The sequence below is a fragment of the Mycetomoellerius zeteki genome, unplaced genomic scaffold (genome assembly GCF_001594055.1).
Source record: "Mycetomoellerius zeteki isolate Tzet28-1 unplaced genomic scaffold, Tzet1.0 scaffold186, whole genome shotgun sequence".
In the NCBI taxonomy this organism is placed as follows: Eukaryota; Metazoa; Arthropoda; class Insecta; order Hymenoptera; family Formicidae; genus Mycetomoellerius; species Mycetomoellerius zeteki.
Genome location: NW_017256818.1, coordinates 1 through 12,261, shown reverse-complemented (window position 1 = coordinate 12,261; position 12,261 = coordinate 1). Strand labels below are relative to the sequence as shown.

Below are 12,261 nucleotides of genomic sequence, written 5' to 3'. Positions count from 1 at the left end.
TGGCTTATTGTAGAACGCGTGTTAAAATCTCATGTAAATGTCGTTTTAAAAATGTTAATCCCAGCCACCCCAGGACGTTCCTCAAGTAAAGTGTGTTGTGTAGGTGTTATACACGAATCATAAATTTTGATGCAGCGACGCGAATAAAAACGACGAGTAATAACACCGGAATAAAGTGGAAGATCACACAGGGTTGATCTAGATCTTGAATAATCTAACGGCGTATGGAGGGAAGGGTATAATTGTTGCAACGTGACATAATGATCGGCAACAGCGGCGGCATCGGCCATCAGAAAAGGAACGAGGGGAAAGGGAGAAAGCGAGAGAAGCGAGATTGGAAACCGACAGCCAGGTCGTTGACATCGTTCCGTGATTTTCCTCGACGTACACACAGATGCATCTCTTATGCACGTACGTGCACGCGTCGATTACGTGCCCACCCCCTGCAACCGGCGGTGGGAGACGGGGTCGGGGAGGTGGGGGAGGGAGAAGAATCGAACCCCGTCGCCACCAGTTGCGTCCGCGATTGCAACTTCACCCCCACGCAATTATCTCGTCCTAGTAGTCTATAGGTGGTCTATAGATAGACCGTCCGACATTGCTCTGCTTCTCTCCCCCCGCGTTCTCTCCTGCGCTCGTCTCATTTCTCCTTTTTGTCCCTCTTTCGCCCCGGTTCTCTCGGTATGTTTCATATCCTTTTTTCCCCCCTCCCCCCGGATTTATCTCTCTCCCTCGTTCCTCGACGATGCATACGACGCCGACTTTTCGCGCCTGACGCGTAAATCGAGACTCGGTTTGTTAATGTTGCGTCGAGCGGTGTTTCTCGTAAATTTGGCGAGGGATGGTTTTTAACTTCATCGGCGAGCGGACCGATAGTTTGAGGACCGCAATGATTCTACTGATCGGTAGTATACTTTCTGCAATTTCGGTGTTTTAGTTGAGCCACTTTCAAAGAGGGAATTAATGGGGAATTCGCTAAAATCTTCGCTGAAATTCAAGCAAATATGATTTTAGAAATGAAGATCTAAAAATTAATTCTTCTCTATGATGAAACTTGATAATTGATGAGATTTGAAAGATTTCTGAGGATTTGTGGTTTTTATGGCTCTGAGCACATTTATGTAGTTTGACTTTTTTGAGGACTTAAAGATTTATGATTGAGGTTATAAGGATTTGAGGAGTTGTGGTTTTATGGATCTGAGGTTTTGACAATTTTAAGGATTCTCTCTGAAGATTTATGACAATCAGAATAATAGCATTTATGATGATTTTATATTTTACAAGATCTATCTCTTTACACCCATCTGTGTGTCCCTTTCATTTATGTGTTTGTCTGTTCACCTGTTTAAAATGTTAAAATTGTCTTCATCTCACTGCAAAACTGGTGAAAGGCGATACTGGAATAACGAGATCTAATTTGCAGGTAGCAATGCAGGCGGTGCGTCGTCAACGGTGACAACATCCGTCTCGAGAAGCACCGTAGGTAATCGTGCCCATTCAGCGACCAGGAGGACGGTTCCTAATCAGCAGCAACAGCAGCAGCAAACCCCACAACAACAGCAGCAGCAGCAGCAACAACCAAAACAATCCAGATTTTCAACCTTCGGTGGTATAACTACGAGGAGTTCTGATGAACACGGACCTAGGACCGGTACGACGCAAGACGACAATTCGAACGACTCCGGTCTTGGCTCTGAGGAACGTCAACAGCACTTCAACAACATCACTGTTAGTACCTCTTAATGATAATTAAAATTCTGCAAACCAAATGATCTTAATTAATCTTGTTTGTTTAGAATATGTATATAGTAATTATCTAAGTATTTATTGTAACAGTTCAGTATATATATCTATTGTGAAAGTTCTAACATCTATACTATAAAATTCTATTATCTTATGTAGAAGTTCTTAGAAGATTTCAGGGGCCCGTAAACTTGTTTTCGAATTTCGTATTTATAGGAATTCTTAAGAATAAAGGAAATCTGAAGCTACCTGAAAGAGCAACTTGAGTAACTTATCCGTTTGAAAAGATTGATAAAATTTTCAAGATTCCGCAAGCTACTAATCGAATCTAATGTTTTTCGCTTCCGATATATTTCTCGTTTTGTTTTCTTTTTCTCTTTGCTGAAAGATGGAAAAGTGAAGAAGAAGAAGGAGGAAGAGTTGACGGGCCCCTCTTGTGGTCCGTGCGCTTTCCTCACTCTTGCTACGATTACGGCACTGAGTCACCCTGTCGTTAGAAGCCAGATGAAGTTATTTAATGTGTTCACGAGGGTACGCGTGATCGTCATCAATATCGTCATCGGAGATCGCCGACCGCTCGAACGGTAGTTGAACCCAGCCGAGTTCTGATTCGTTAAATTAAGCACACAGACGCTCACGCACATACAGGGTGTTCCTGTTATACTGATCGTTCAGCTCTTTCCCATAATATTGAGCGAAAAATGTGATGCTACATTTTAATATTTCATGTTGAGAATTCTTTATAATGATTCAATTTAACTTAATATGTATAAAAAAATAATTTAATTCGAAATAGATGAAATTAATAAGAAAAATAATTTAATTCGATTTTAATTCAATTTAATAGCCTTGATATTTTATTAATTAAAAATTTACTAAAAAAGAATAAATAAATAATGGAGTTATTTCTAGTATATTAACCACTGCCAAATTTTGTGTGATACAATATTTCAGGTTTTAGCACTATCTTTCATCTGCTGATTGTTTAATTGTTCAATTAATTCGAAATTTTTCTTAGTGAATATTTATCATAAAATATCCAGTATATACATAGAATGATTAATTCTGTGATTGTTTTATCAGCTCTGGAACAACGTTGGCGAGGAGGATTCGAAGAGAAGGAAAATGGATATTAAATTAGAGTCCGAGGACGCAAACTTTGCGTTTCCGGAAGTAGCCCCCGGAACCAGCCCCGACAATAAATCACCGACAGTAAGAACCACCGTCAATGGAATCGGCTTGGGAGGAATACCCGGCAATAGATCCGGAAATGCTAATTCCATAGGTAGAGTTGTGGGAGTAACCAGACCTCGACCTGCCATGGGTGTGTTGTCCAAAAAAGCACCGATCACTCATCAGGGACCTGTTACTCTTATTTCACAACTATGTACGTATTTTAGATAAATGTAGAATAAGTATTAAGCATGAATGTATTATATATTGTGATAAAAACAAGTTCAACTCCAAGTTTCTAAAACAGATTGTGAATACTGAATCATTTCTAGCGATTGTTTTAATTTTTTCAAGTCGTGAACTCTTGACCCTATAAACCTTTGGTCTTTAGATTACTTGGGTTTGTATCTTGGGATTCTTAAACTTCTTCCAGACAACTCGCATTGTAAAAGACTTCATGAAGTCTTTATAACATTCTTCAGACGTGTGTGTTGTCTGGATGAAAACGGATTCTTAGACATTTTGTCTTTTATCAAGAATAATTCCAATTTTTATTTCTCTTTTTAAATGAGATATTTGTTGGATACAATTTAATATTTTCAAGTGTATTGTGTGTGTTGCTGGTTGATGCAATTGTACAAAAAATGCGGTTTATGTTCAGTATCAACTTCAACAAAAGTCTCGTGGATTTTATTGCATCTCATAAACTCAGTCGCTTCTCTTAAAAGCTTACGTTTGTCTTGTCAGAGGAAAGGGGTAAACAATTCATTACTTTGATCGCAGAAGTCGCATTGACACCTTCAATGTTTTACAACAAGAGCAAACTCAGTGATGGATTTATTTCCGGTAAAATTGCTTATTTTATCGCTTTCACCTCCGATAAGTTATCTTCTTCGGTTCGAGAGCCAACGCTTTCTTTTTCTCTTTTTCTTGGAGCGATAAGAAAAAAAGACAACATACGTGAAATTCGATATTTCTCTTTTTGATACCAAATATAGGTCAAACAAGTATATTTCATGTAGTAGTTACAAATCTACGAATGTTGGAGTAATGTTTGATCATAAACAATGGCGTAAAAATGATAATAAAAATGTCTCTTGCGTCTTAATTTAAAAAGTCAAACTGATTAATGATGGATTTGTTATTGATGATACAAACATTGTAAATGGATTTATTTTACAAAGTTAAAATTTGTTAAACTAAAATTTTTTAATTTCGAACTTCTGTGATTTCTGTATTCCAAATTAAGAAATAAGAATTATTGAAAGTATTTACTTTAAATACTTTCAAAGTTTTCATAGAAGATTTCTTTTAAATTCGTGTCAATTTTTTTTAAAGTTTGAATATTTTAAATTTAAAATAATTTATTTTTTTATAGATGAAGTCTTTACGTATCTTCTGGATCTCTTCCAAATCTGAAATAGTCAAGAATCTGTTAATTTATTATGCGTCTAGTTTATTCTTGGATCATTTCCAACACTATAATATATCTATCTTCCATTGGCATTCTTTCAACAGATCAACAGTAAACATTTCGCTATCCAAAGATCCTGACAATCTGCATTTGCTCACACCTGCATGTTTCGTAAATTATTTCCTGACCTGTCTTACTCCCCAGGTAAACCCACGCAGTATCCCGATCTAATATTGTTTACGGTATTTTTTGATCTTCAGCCAACGTTTCTGCCGACGGCAAAACTCAACTGCAGATCGTCTGTCAACCCGAGCAACAGCATCGAGCTCGCTATCAGACGGAAGGTTCGCGAGGTGCGGTGAAAGACCGTAGCGGAAATGGCTTTCCCATGGTTCGACTGATCGGTTACGACAAACCGACGACTTTACAAGTGTTCATCGGCACTGATCTTGGCCGAGTGGCACCCCACATGTTCTACCAGGCCTGTCGAGTAAGCGGCAAGAACTCCACACCCTGTATCGAACGGAAGATCGATGGCACTATTGTAATAGAGATTGATATGGATCCGGCAAAAGATGTTACCTGCGACTGCGTTGGCATTCTTAAAGAGCGTAATGTTGACGTCGAGCACAGGTTTCCTCAAGAAGCCGGGCTGTTACAAGGAAGAAGCAAGAAAAAATCCACACGGTGCCGCATGATCTTCCGCACGACTATCAAGCACGCCGACGGGACTACAGAGACCCTGCAAATCTGTTCCCAGCCGATAGTCTGCAGTGAGTTGACTGATACAATCTATATTTTATTCAGATACTTAGAAAAACAGATAAGGGAATTGATTAACACTTTGCGATCCGCGTATATATTACATAATTATACCTGACTGTAAACTACGGCTATAATAAAAACTGAGCCGCATATTTTTATCGTAAACTTGTGTCGTTTAATTATGCCGTTTAATCTTTTCAAGAGCTTTCTAACAAAGTAACTTATGAAAGATCTTGTTTTCTAAAAATTTTCGGAATCGCTGAATTTTTTAATTAAAAAGTTGGAAATGAAGATTCGGACTCAATAAAGAACATTGATGCTTTGTTCAGTTTTCTTATAAAGTCTTGTATGTTCACAGCCCAACCACCTGGTATTCCGGAGATCTGCAAAAAGTCTCTGACGTCCTGTCCGTGCACGGGCGGATTAGAACTCATCATACTCGGTAAAAACTTCCTGAAGGATACTCGAATAGTCTTTCAGTTGGACAGTGATGATCTATCGAGTAGCTTGGAACCGCATTGGGAGTGCACTGTGTTGCCGGACAAGGAGCACTTGCACCCAGTACACTTAGTATGCGTGATACCACCTTATCGTAGGCAGGATCTAGCGCCTACAGAAACGGTCAGCGTCAAATTGTTTGCGGTGTCATCCGGAAAGACCAGTGAACCGCATACTTTTCTTTACACGGCTACCTCTACTCCCCCACAGCCGTCCATAGGTAAAGTCGAGTCCATCTCACCTCCGCTAACAAACGGTGACGCTAATCACTTAGCCACATCCTCCTCCGCGGTATCGTTAGCTACAAGTGTCCCATCCAGCAGTAAGTTTGATTATTGGATCCTAGATTTCTGTATTTGTAGATTAATTTTAAATCTACATTAGAATCCTGCATGTTTGGGTATTTTAATTTTAAACTCCTATACATGTTTAAGGGGATGCTAAAATTGTTCTACTTTGCCATCATTTCCATTCGGTGAAATATCTCCGAATTGAATTGACGGATTGCAAAAAATTGTTTTTACAAAATTAAAGTTTACAGAATTAAAGTACGCACAAACAGGACCTCAGCTGTATCGGATTTTAGGAGAAAATCGAAGAAAAGTTTAAAAATTCGCTTACTTTTAGCTCATACAGCTGACACCTCAGGTCTATATTTGCTTCATACAAGAGTTTTATAGTTTATATCTTGAAAATAAGCATAGGTCTGAGGTCACATTATTGTAACGAACGATACCAAGTTTATAGAACTAAGATTGAAAGTCTAGAAGGAAAGTAATCCCACCGAATAGAAAATACGGATGCTTTGCGAAGACTGGGATTGTCAACAGAATCGAAATTCCGTGTAGTAATAGTTACGCGGCTATCTTGCGATAGATGGTGCTGGCATATGTTAGATAAGGACAGATGTATGCGTTTAAGTGAGATAGAACGATATATAATATAATGTAAGAAATGAATCAAAGATGTCACTATTATCGCATTTGGAATTAAAAAAGTCTGCACTATCGATCTCGATCAAGTTCGGTAATCGGTTTAGGATCCCCTTAAATATTATATCTTTTCATATCTTGAATTCTTTCGTTTCTGTATTCTTAAGTTTCTAAAATTTTTATTTTAACTTTAGGTTTTTCAAATTTCTAGATAGATTGATATTTTGAGAAATAATTGAACATGATATATTTAATATTTATCAGATCTATTAACGCAAACAGCTGCGGGAGCTGCAAATTTCTTATCGAATGCACCGGCTCAGCCGCAACAAAACACCTCTTCAGAGACTTTGAAGAGCGACCCCAGCCCACCACCAGCAGGAACACCCCAAGTGACTCCCGTGATGTTATGGGCCTCACAATCCTCAAACTCACCTTCTGATGTCATGATGCCACCCCCAGTGCTCGTAGCAAACCCTCTAATGAACCGACGATCCTCGTCCAATCTTCAGCTGATCCTGCCGGATAACTTAAAAACAGAAGTGCTGGATGAAAACAGTCAAAATAGTATGCTAAGTGAAAATAGCATGCAAAGCATTCCGACTCCGACGACGGCCACAAATGGACCGACATCGGTCACCTCTCCTCTTCAACAGTTGGTTAACGAGAACTCTAGAGAAGCTGCAACCTCGCAAACTGATATTATCCGGACTGTTGCCGTTGCGACGGCTAATAACAGTCCTGTTCAAGAGACTGTAAGTGGCCTTCTCGGAGTAGTGGATCTGATACGTACTCAGCATCCTCTGTCAATGGTGGCTGCACATCATCCAACTTCGTTTGGAGGTGAGTAATAAATCTTTGATTTGACTAAATAAAACTAAATCGAGCACTCGATAAACTAAATCAATAAAATCTTGATTACTTTTATTTTCAAATTTTAAATTAAATTTTAAATAATTTTAATTCTTAAAATAGACATTTCTTAATTGTCGATTGTAGGCATGCATGAATCAAATCAAGTTCAAGTTCTTAGTCCTCATTGCCTTAAGGACACAAATGGTGTCTTATCAACGGACAATAGCTCCAATGGAGCCGCCCTTCAAGGTGCCGGTGTAGTCGATCTTCGGATGAAACATCACCATCATCCCGAATTCGGCACATTATCGAGTTTTACCGCTGCTTCCGGGACGCAGCCGTTGTCGGCAGCAAACAGTCATGTGGTGGAAAAGTACCTGAATCACATGGAATCCTCAGTTGGCACCACCGAGGAATCAGATAATCCAGAAAATGAGTTCGCTATGCAACAGCAGCGAGCTTCCATCATTTCGGGAAACAGCCAACAGTCGGCGGCTCCTCCGGGAATTCTAGCCAATACAGGTACATTATTGCACAGAAAATGATATACGTAATATAATTAAAAGCTTTATTTATATAGGCATAATCTCTTTTTATTTTATCATAATGAGTTTAAAGTTTTTCATTTCTTTACTGAAAATTTTGCAAATTATAATTTAAAGAATACAAGAAGTTTATTTTGTATAATATATAAAAAAAATAAAACATTGTAACGGTATTCTTTTCAGGACAAACTTCAGTAAAGTTGGATGCTTTAGTAAACTCTGCAGCTGAACAAATGGTCTCTCCATTGCACTCGGTGAATTCCAATCCCACTGCAATGTTGAGCCATGTGACAGCAGAACACGAAACAATGGGTAGCGGCCAACAGACTAGAACTAGTCCACCGATTCCGGTGAAGACAATGCTGCTGGAAGCGCTGATTCCGTCACAGACGGTACAGCCATTGGCAGAAATTGCGGGCACAACATCGGTAGCGCCTGCGACGACAGTAGAACAAACAGGAGATAATCTCCTGACTACTATCAATGCTGCACTATTACCGCCATTGCCAGAAACACAAGTCACCGCAGCAACTGCCACACCGAATTCTACGGTATCATATCTTATCCAAAAACAAAACAGATATAAGCGGTTGAACAAAAAAGTTAGTAGCAAAAACAAAATTTGGAATTTAAAATTAAAGCTTAGAAAAAAATCTAGAATTTTTTAGAACAAAATTAAAAATTTAGAACAAAAAATTTCCAGTTAGAATAAAATTCCTTTTAATGCAAATAAATATAATATATTCTTTCTGTTTTTTTTTCCAGGTTTCTGGTAATGCGATACCGGCAGAGCGTATGCAACAGCAGATTCAAGTACTCACGCAACAAGAGGTAGCCGTGATGCAGCAACAGGTACAACAAGTGGAGCAAGTAGTTGCGCAAGCGCAGCAGCAAGTTGAACAAGTTGTTGCGCAAGCGCAGCAACAGGCGGTCCAAGTAGTGCATCAGGCTCAGCAACAGGTAGTTCAGCAAGTAGTGCAGCATGCTCAAGTAGTGCAGCAAGCGGTGCAACAAGTACAAGCAGTGCAGCAAGTTCAAGCGGCTCAGGTAGTGCAACAAGCGGTGCAGCAGGCGACTGAAGAAGTAGTGCAACAAGCAGTGCAACAAGCAACGCAAGAAGTGGTGCAGCAGGTTGGTAATTTTATATACATTTCATTTATTATAAATAGAAATATAGAAATAAATGCAAACTTTTAAATATATGTATATATTTTTTTTTCTTTCAAAATTTAAAAACAACATAAAATTTTAATAATTCTAGATTTAAAAAAAGTTATAGTTTTTCTTTCTCTTTATCATTATTTATTAGTTATTAAAAATTATGATTCCAAATTAGACAATTAATGTCAAATAAAAAATTTTTTAGGTGCAAGCGGTGCAACAAGCTGTCCAACAAGCTCAAGCAGCCCAAGCCATGCAGCAGGCTGTTCAACAAGACATCGGTTCCATGTTGAACCAACCTGCGGGCTTTGTAGCCGAAGCTAGTTCCGCTTTGGCTAGTGGAGCTGCTCAGGAACCCTCTCAACAGCGTTTGACTAACGCAGCGGAACAAGCTATCAACAGTGTCATCACCAACGCCACAAAGGATATTATCAACAATCGGCCGATCTCGACAACTACCGCTCATGCAATCATCGCTACAAAGAAAATTCTGAACAGCGTGGCGACTCAAAGCGCGCAATTAATGAATAATGCGATGGAGGGAATCCTACCGAAATCTCCCTCGGCGCAAAACAACATCATCGAACAAGTTGCCAGCAAATCACCACCAGTCGCACTCCCAGTCACTTCAAATCGTCAGACTGTAAACGCTCCGATTCCCAATTCTGCCGCTAGTACCTCAACCAGTAGGAAGACGGAGGATGGGATGCTGCCTCAAGAACTCACCTCGATGTCGGAACATGATCTTCTGAGCTACATCAATCCCAACTGTTTCGAGCAGCTTCCGCAAAGCGGATTCCTCTTGTAGTACTATTGCGTTTTGCAATAAAGAAGAGGATGATTTTCTTCAACGAATTTATTTTCGAATGAAAGTTTAAAGAATCTGCCTGCCGTGTCCTGCATTTGGTGCTAAACATAGACGGCTGGTTTTAAATTTCACTTGCCTTATATTGAAGTGTTTCAAATGTTATATGGAACTTAGACTAGGCCGTTACTAGCTAAATGTAGGATACAAGGATTCAAGAACGTTTAAATAATTAAAACGTCTTGTAGATGAACATAAGACGGATGTTCAAATTTTAATTATTATTTAAATTGCACGTTCAAATAACAATGCATGCGATTCACATTACATAATGCCCTGGAATATGTATTTTTTTGATAAAATTGATAGATCTGCTAATGCAAAGTTTGATAGAAGTGAATAGGTCGTTTTAAGAGTTGCTTGAAATCCCTAAAAAAATTTACACTTAAAACGAGATAAATATATATATTCGAGTGTTGAAGAGAAAGAAAATGAAGATTCTGAGAATAAAAATATAAATAACACGAACATAAATATAAATAACAGCCTGTGGGCGAAGAAGTTTATCCAAGTGTGGAACAACGCATAATAATTAAATTTTCTTCTTTACCAAGGAAGGAATAAAATCCATATGAAATATATACAAGGGCAAAAGCACAGTATGGTGCAGAAATGTTGGTTATAAGCATTTATAAATGGAGTAAAGAGTTAAAGAAGAACGACAACGCGAGAACAAACCGCGCTACTCAAGAACATCGATAACAATACACATGTGGATGAACTTTTTCGCTCATATTTGCCGCTTCTGCTGAACTTTGCACAGGTTTATTGATTTTTTCAAGAAAGTACTTATACATTTCAGAAGATGTGATGGATCATGTGATGCTCACGCCTCGTTATTTAGTTAGCCGCGCAATTTAAATTTGAATACCCATCGTATGTTTTTTGAACCTTGTGTTGTCTTAACTTGTTACTGTGCAGGATTAATCTCAACTCGGATTGCAAGGTCGTTACCTTGTTCCGATATTGACAATTCTGTGCCACATTTGTGATGCGAAGTCTTTTATAAAAGGGAAAGTAGAAGTGCAGTAAGTGAACTTTGGGTCTCAGCACATTTATCTTGAGTCCTCTTCAGAGTTATCTTAATTTTAGGATTTTAAAAATCTCAATTTCCGACATTCTGATTTTAATCATTTTGATATGGCAGAGTCCAGCTGAACAGCGTTTTTAAACGAGTGTTTAGTAGCACATAGTTACTGCAATATGCACTGTACGAAATTTCGTGTATTTTTGAAGACGTAAAAATGTTTTCATATACTTTTCAGAATTCATCATCCTTCTCAAAAAATTAATGATTAATTTTATCCGGTACTACAATAAAACGTTTATGAGACATTTAATGACCCAAAGTTTTCAGAGATACTTCCTGATCGTTCTGTGATTCACGGTGAGGAAACGCCGTAAGTCCACAGCAGTAGATCGTCTTAGATCGAGAACTATTAATATTTAAGTATAAGACGGGCGCACGAGAAAGCGCGACAAATTCAGATGTTCTTCTCTTTCACACATCTTTTCTTTCTTTGTATGTTTTTTTTCTATGAATTGTCAATCTTTCTTGGTGATTCCTTATTTATCTTCAATGATATACGCAACTAGATATGTTACATATTATCTTGTGTTTTATTTTGGTCTATATTTTGAATTCTTTTTATTTGCAGGACTTCATCGAGTGAATAATGCAAACGTAGAAAAATATGTTGTAAATGTTCAGATAATTAATCCTTAAACGTCGCGTTTCAAAACTGAATCCCACATACGATTGGGGGATCCAACAGCGTGGTTTTAGAGTTAATTAATTAATAGTTTAATATTGATAAAAGAAAGTAAGAAATTAATTGAAGGATAGTTGGAGAAGAATAAATCCGACCAAGTTTCCAGTTTCTCGAATCTTGGAATCTTTATTTCTTGCGTTTTGCAAAGTTAAAAAAATGCCGGAAACGCAAATGCGTAATTATATGAACTACATTATCGCTTACGCTGTTGTGATTATTATTGACTTGATTTCATTGCGAAAGAATGGATCATCTCGTCGCTGTGGCCTCCACATGTCTCAAGAGTATATATTTCATATATTTAGAATATGTATATTGTTTGATAATTGAAGTTATTTTGTTTTCTTCTCTTTTTTGTTATCTAGTACATTGATAATGATAATAGAGTTATGTGAATGCGTTAATGTTATCATTATTTTCATAGAGGAATAGAAAACTGACGGGGAATGAAAGAGAGAGAGTGAGAGATTATGTTGCATGTTGAAGTAGTATATATACATATTATATAAATATAAATATATATATAAATATATATATA

At 37.8% G+C, this 12,261-nt stretch overlaps 1 protein-coding gene across 7 annotated transcripts in view; it reads left to right on the top strand.

Moving 5' to 3' along the window:
• The window catches only part of NFAT (nuclear factor of activated T cells 3), a 42,102-nt gene extending 29,942 nt beyond the window's left edge, over positions 1-12,160 (top strand). For 5 of the 7 annotated variants that reach the window (XM_018446642.1, XM_018446643.1, XM_018446645.1 and 2 more), the window contains 9 exons: positions 1,424-1,728; positions 2,827-3,130; positions 4,591-5,103; positions 5,454-5,915; positions 6,790-7,368; positions 7,525-7,902; positions 8,109-8,476; positions 8,691-9,056; positions 9,292-12,160. In XM_018446642.1, coding sequence (XP_018302144.1) covers positions 1,424-1,728; positions 2,827-3,130; positions 4,591-5,103; positions 5,454-5,915; positions 6,790-7,368; positions 7,525-7,902; positions 8,109-8,476; positions 8,691-9,056; positions 9,292-9,894 — 3,878 coding nt within the window. In that variant the 3' untranslated portion in view covers positions 9,895-12,160. Of the gene's footprint in view, positions 1-1,423; positions 1,729-2,138; positions 2,328-2,826; positions 3,131-4,590; positions 5,104-5,453; positions 5,916-6,789; positions 7,369-7,524; positions 7,903-8,108; positions 8,477-8,690; positions 9,057-9,291 lie in introns of those variants that run through there. The other 2 variants (XM_018446644.1, XM_018446646.1) reach the window with 2 other exon arrangements.
• The last annotated feature ends 101 nt before the right edge of the window (positions 12,161-12,261 follow it).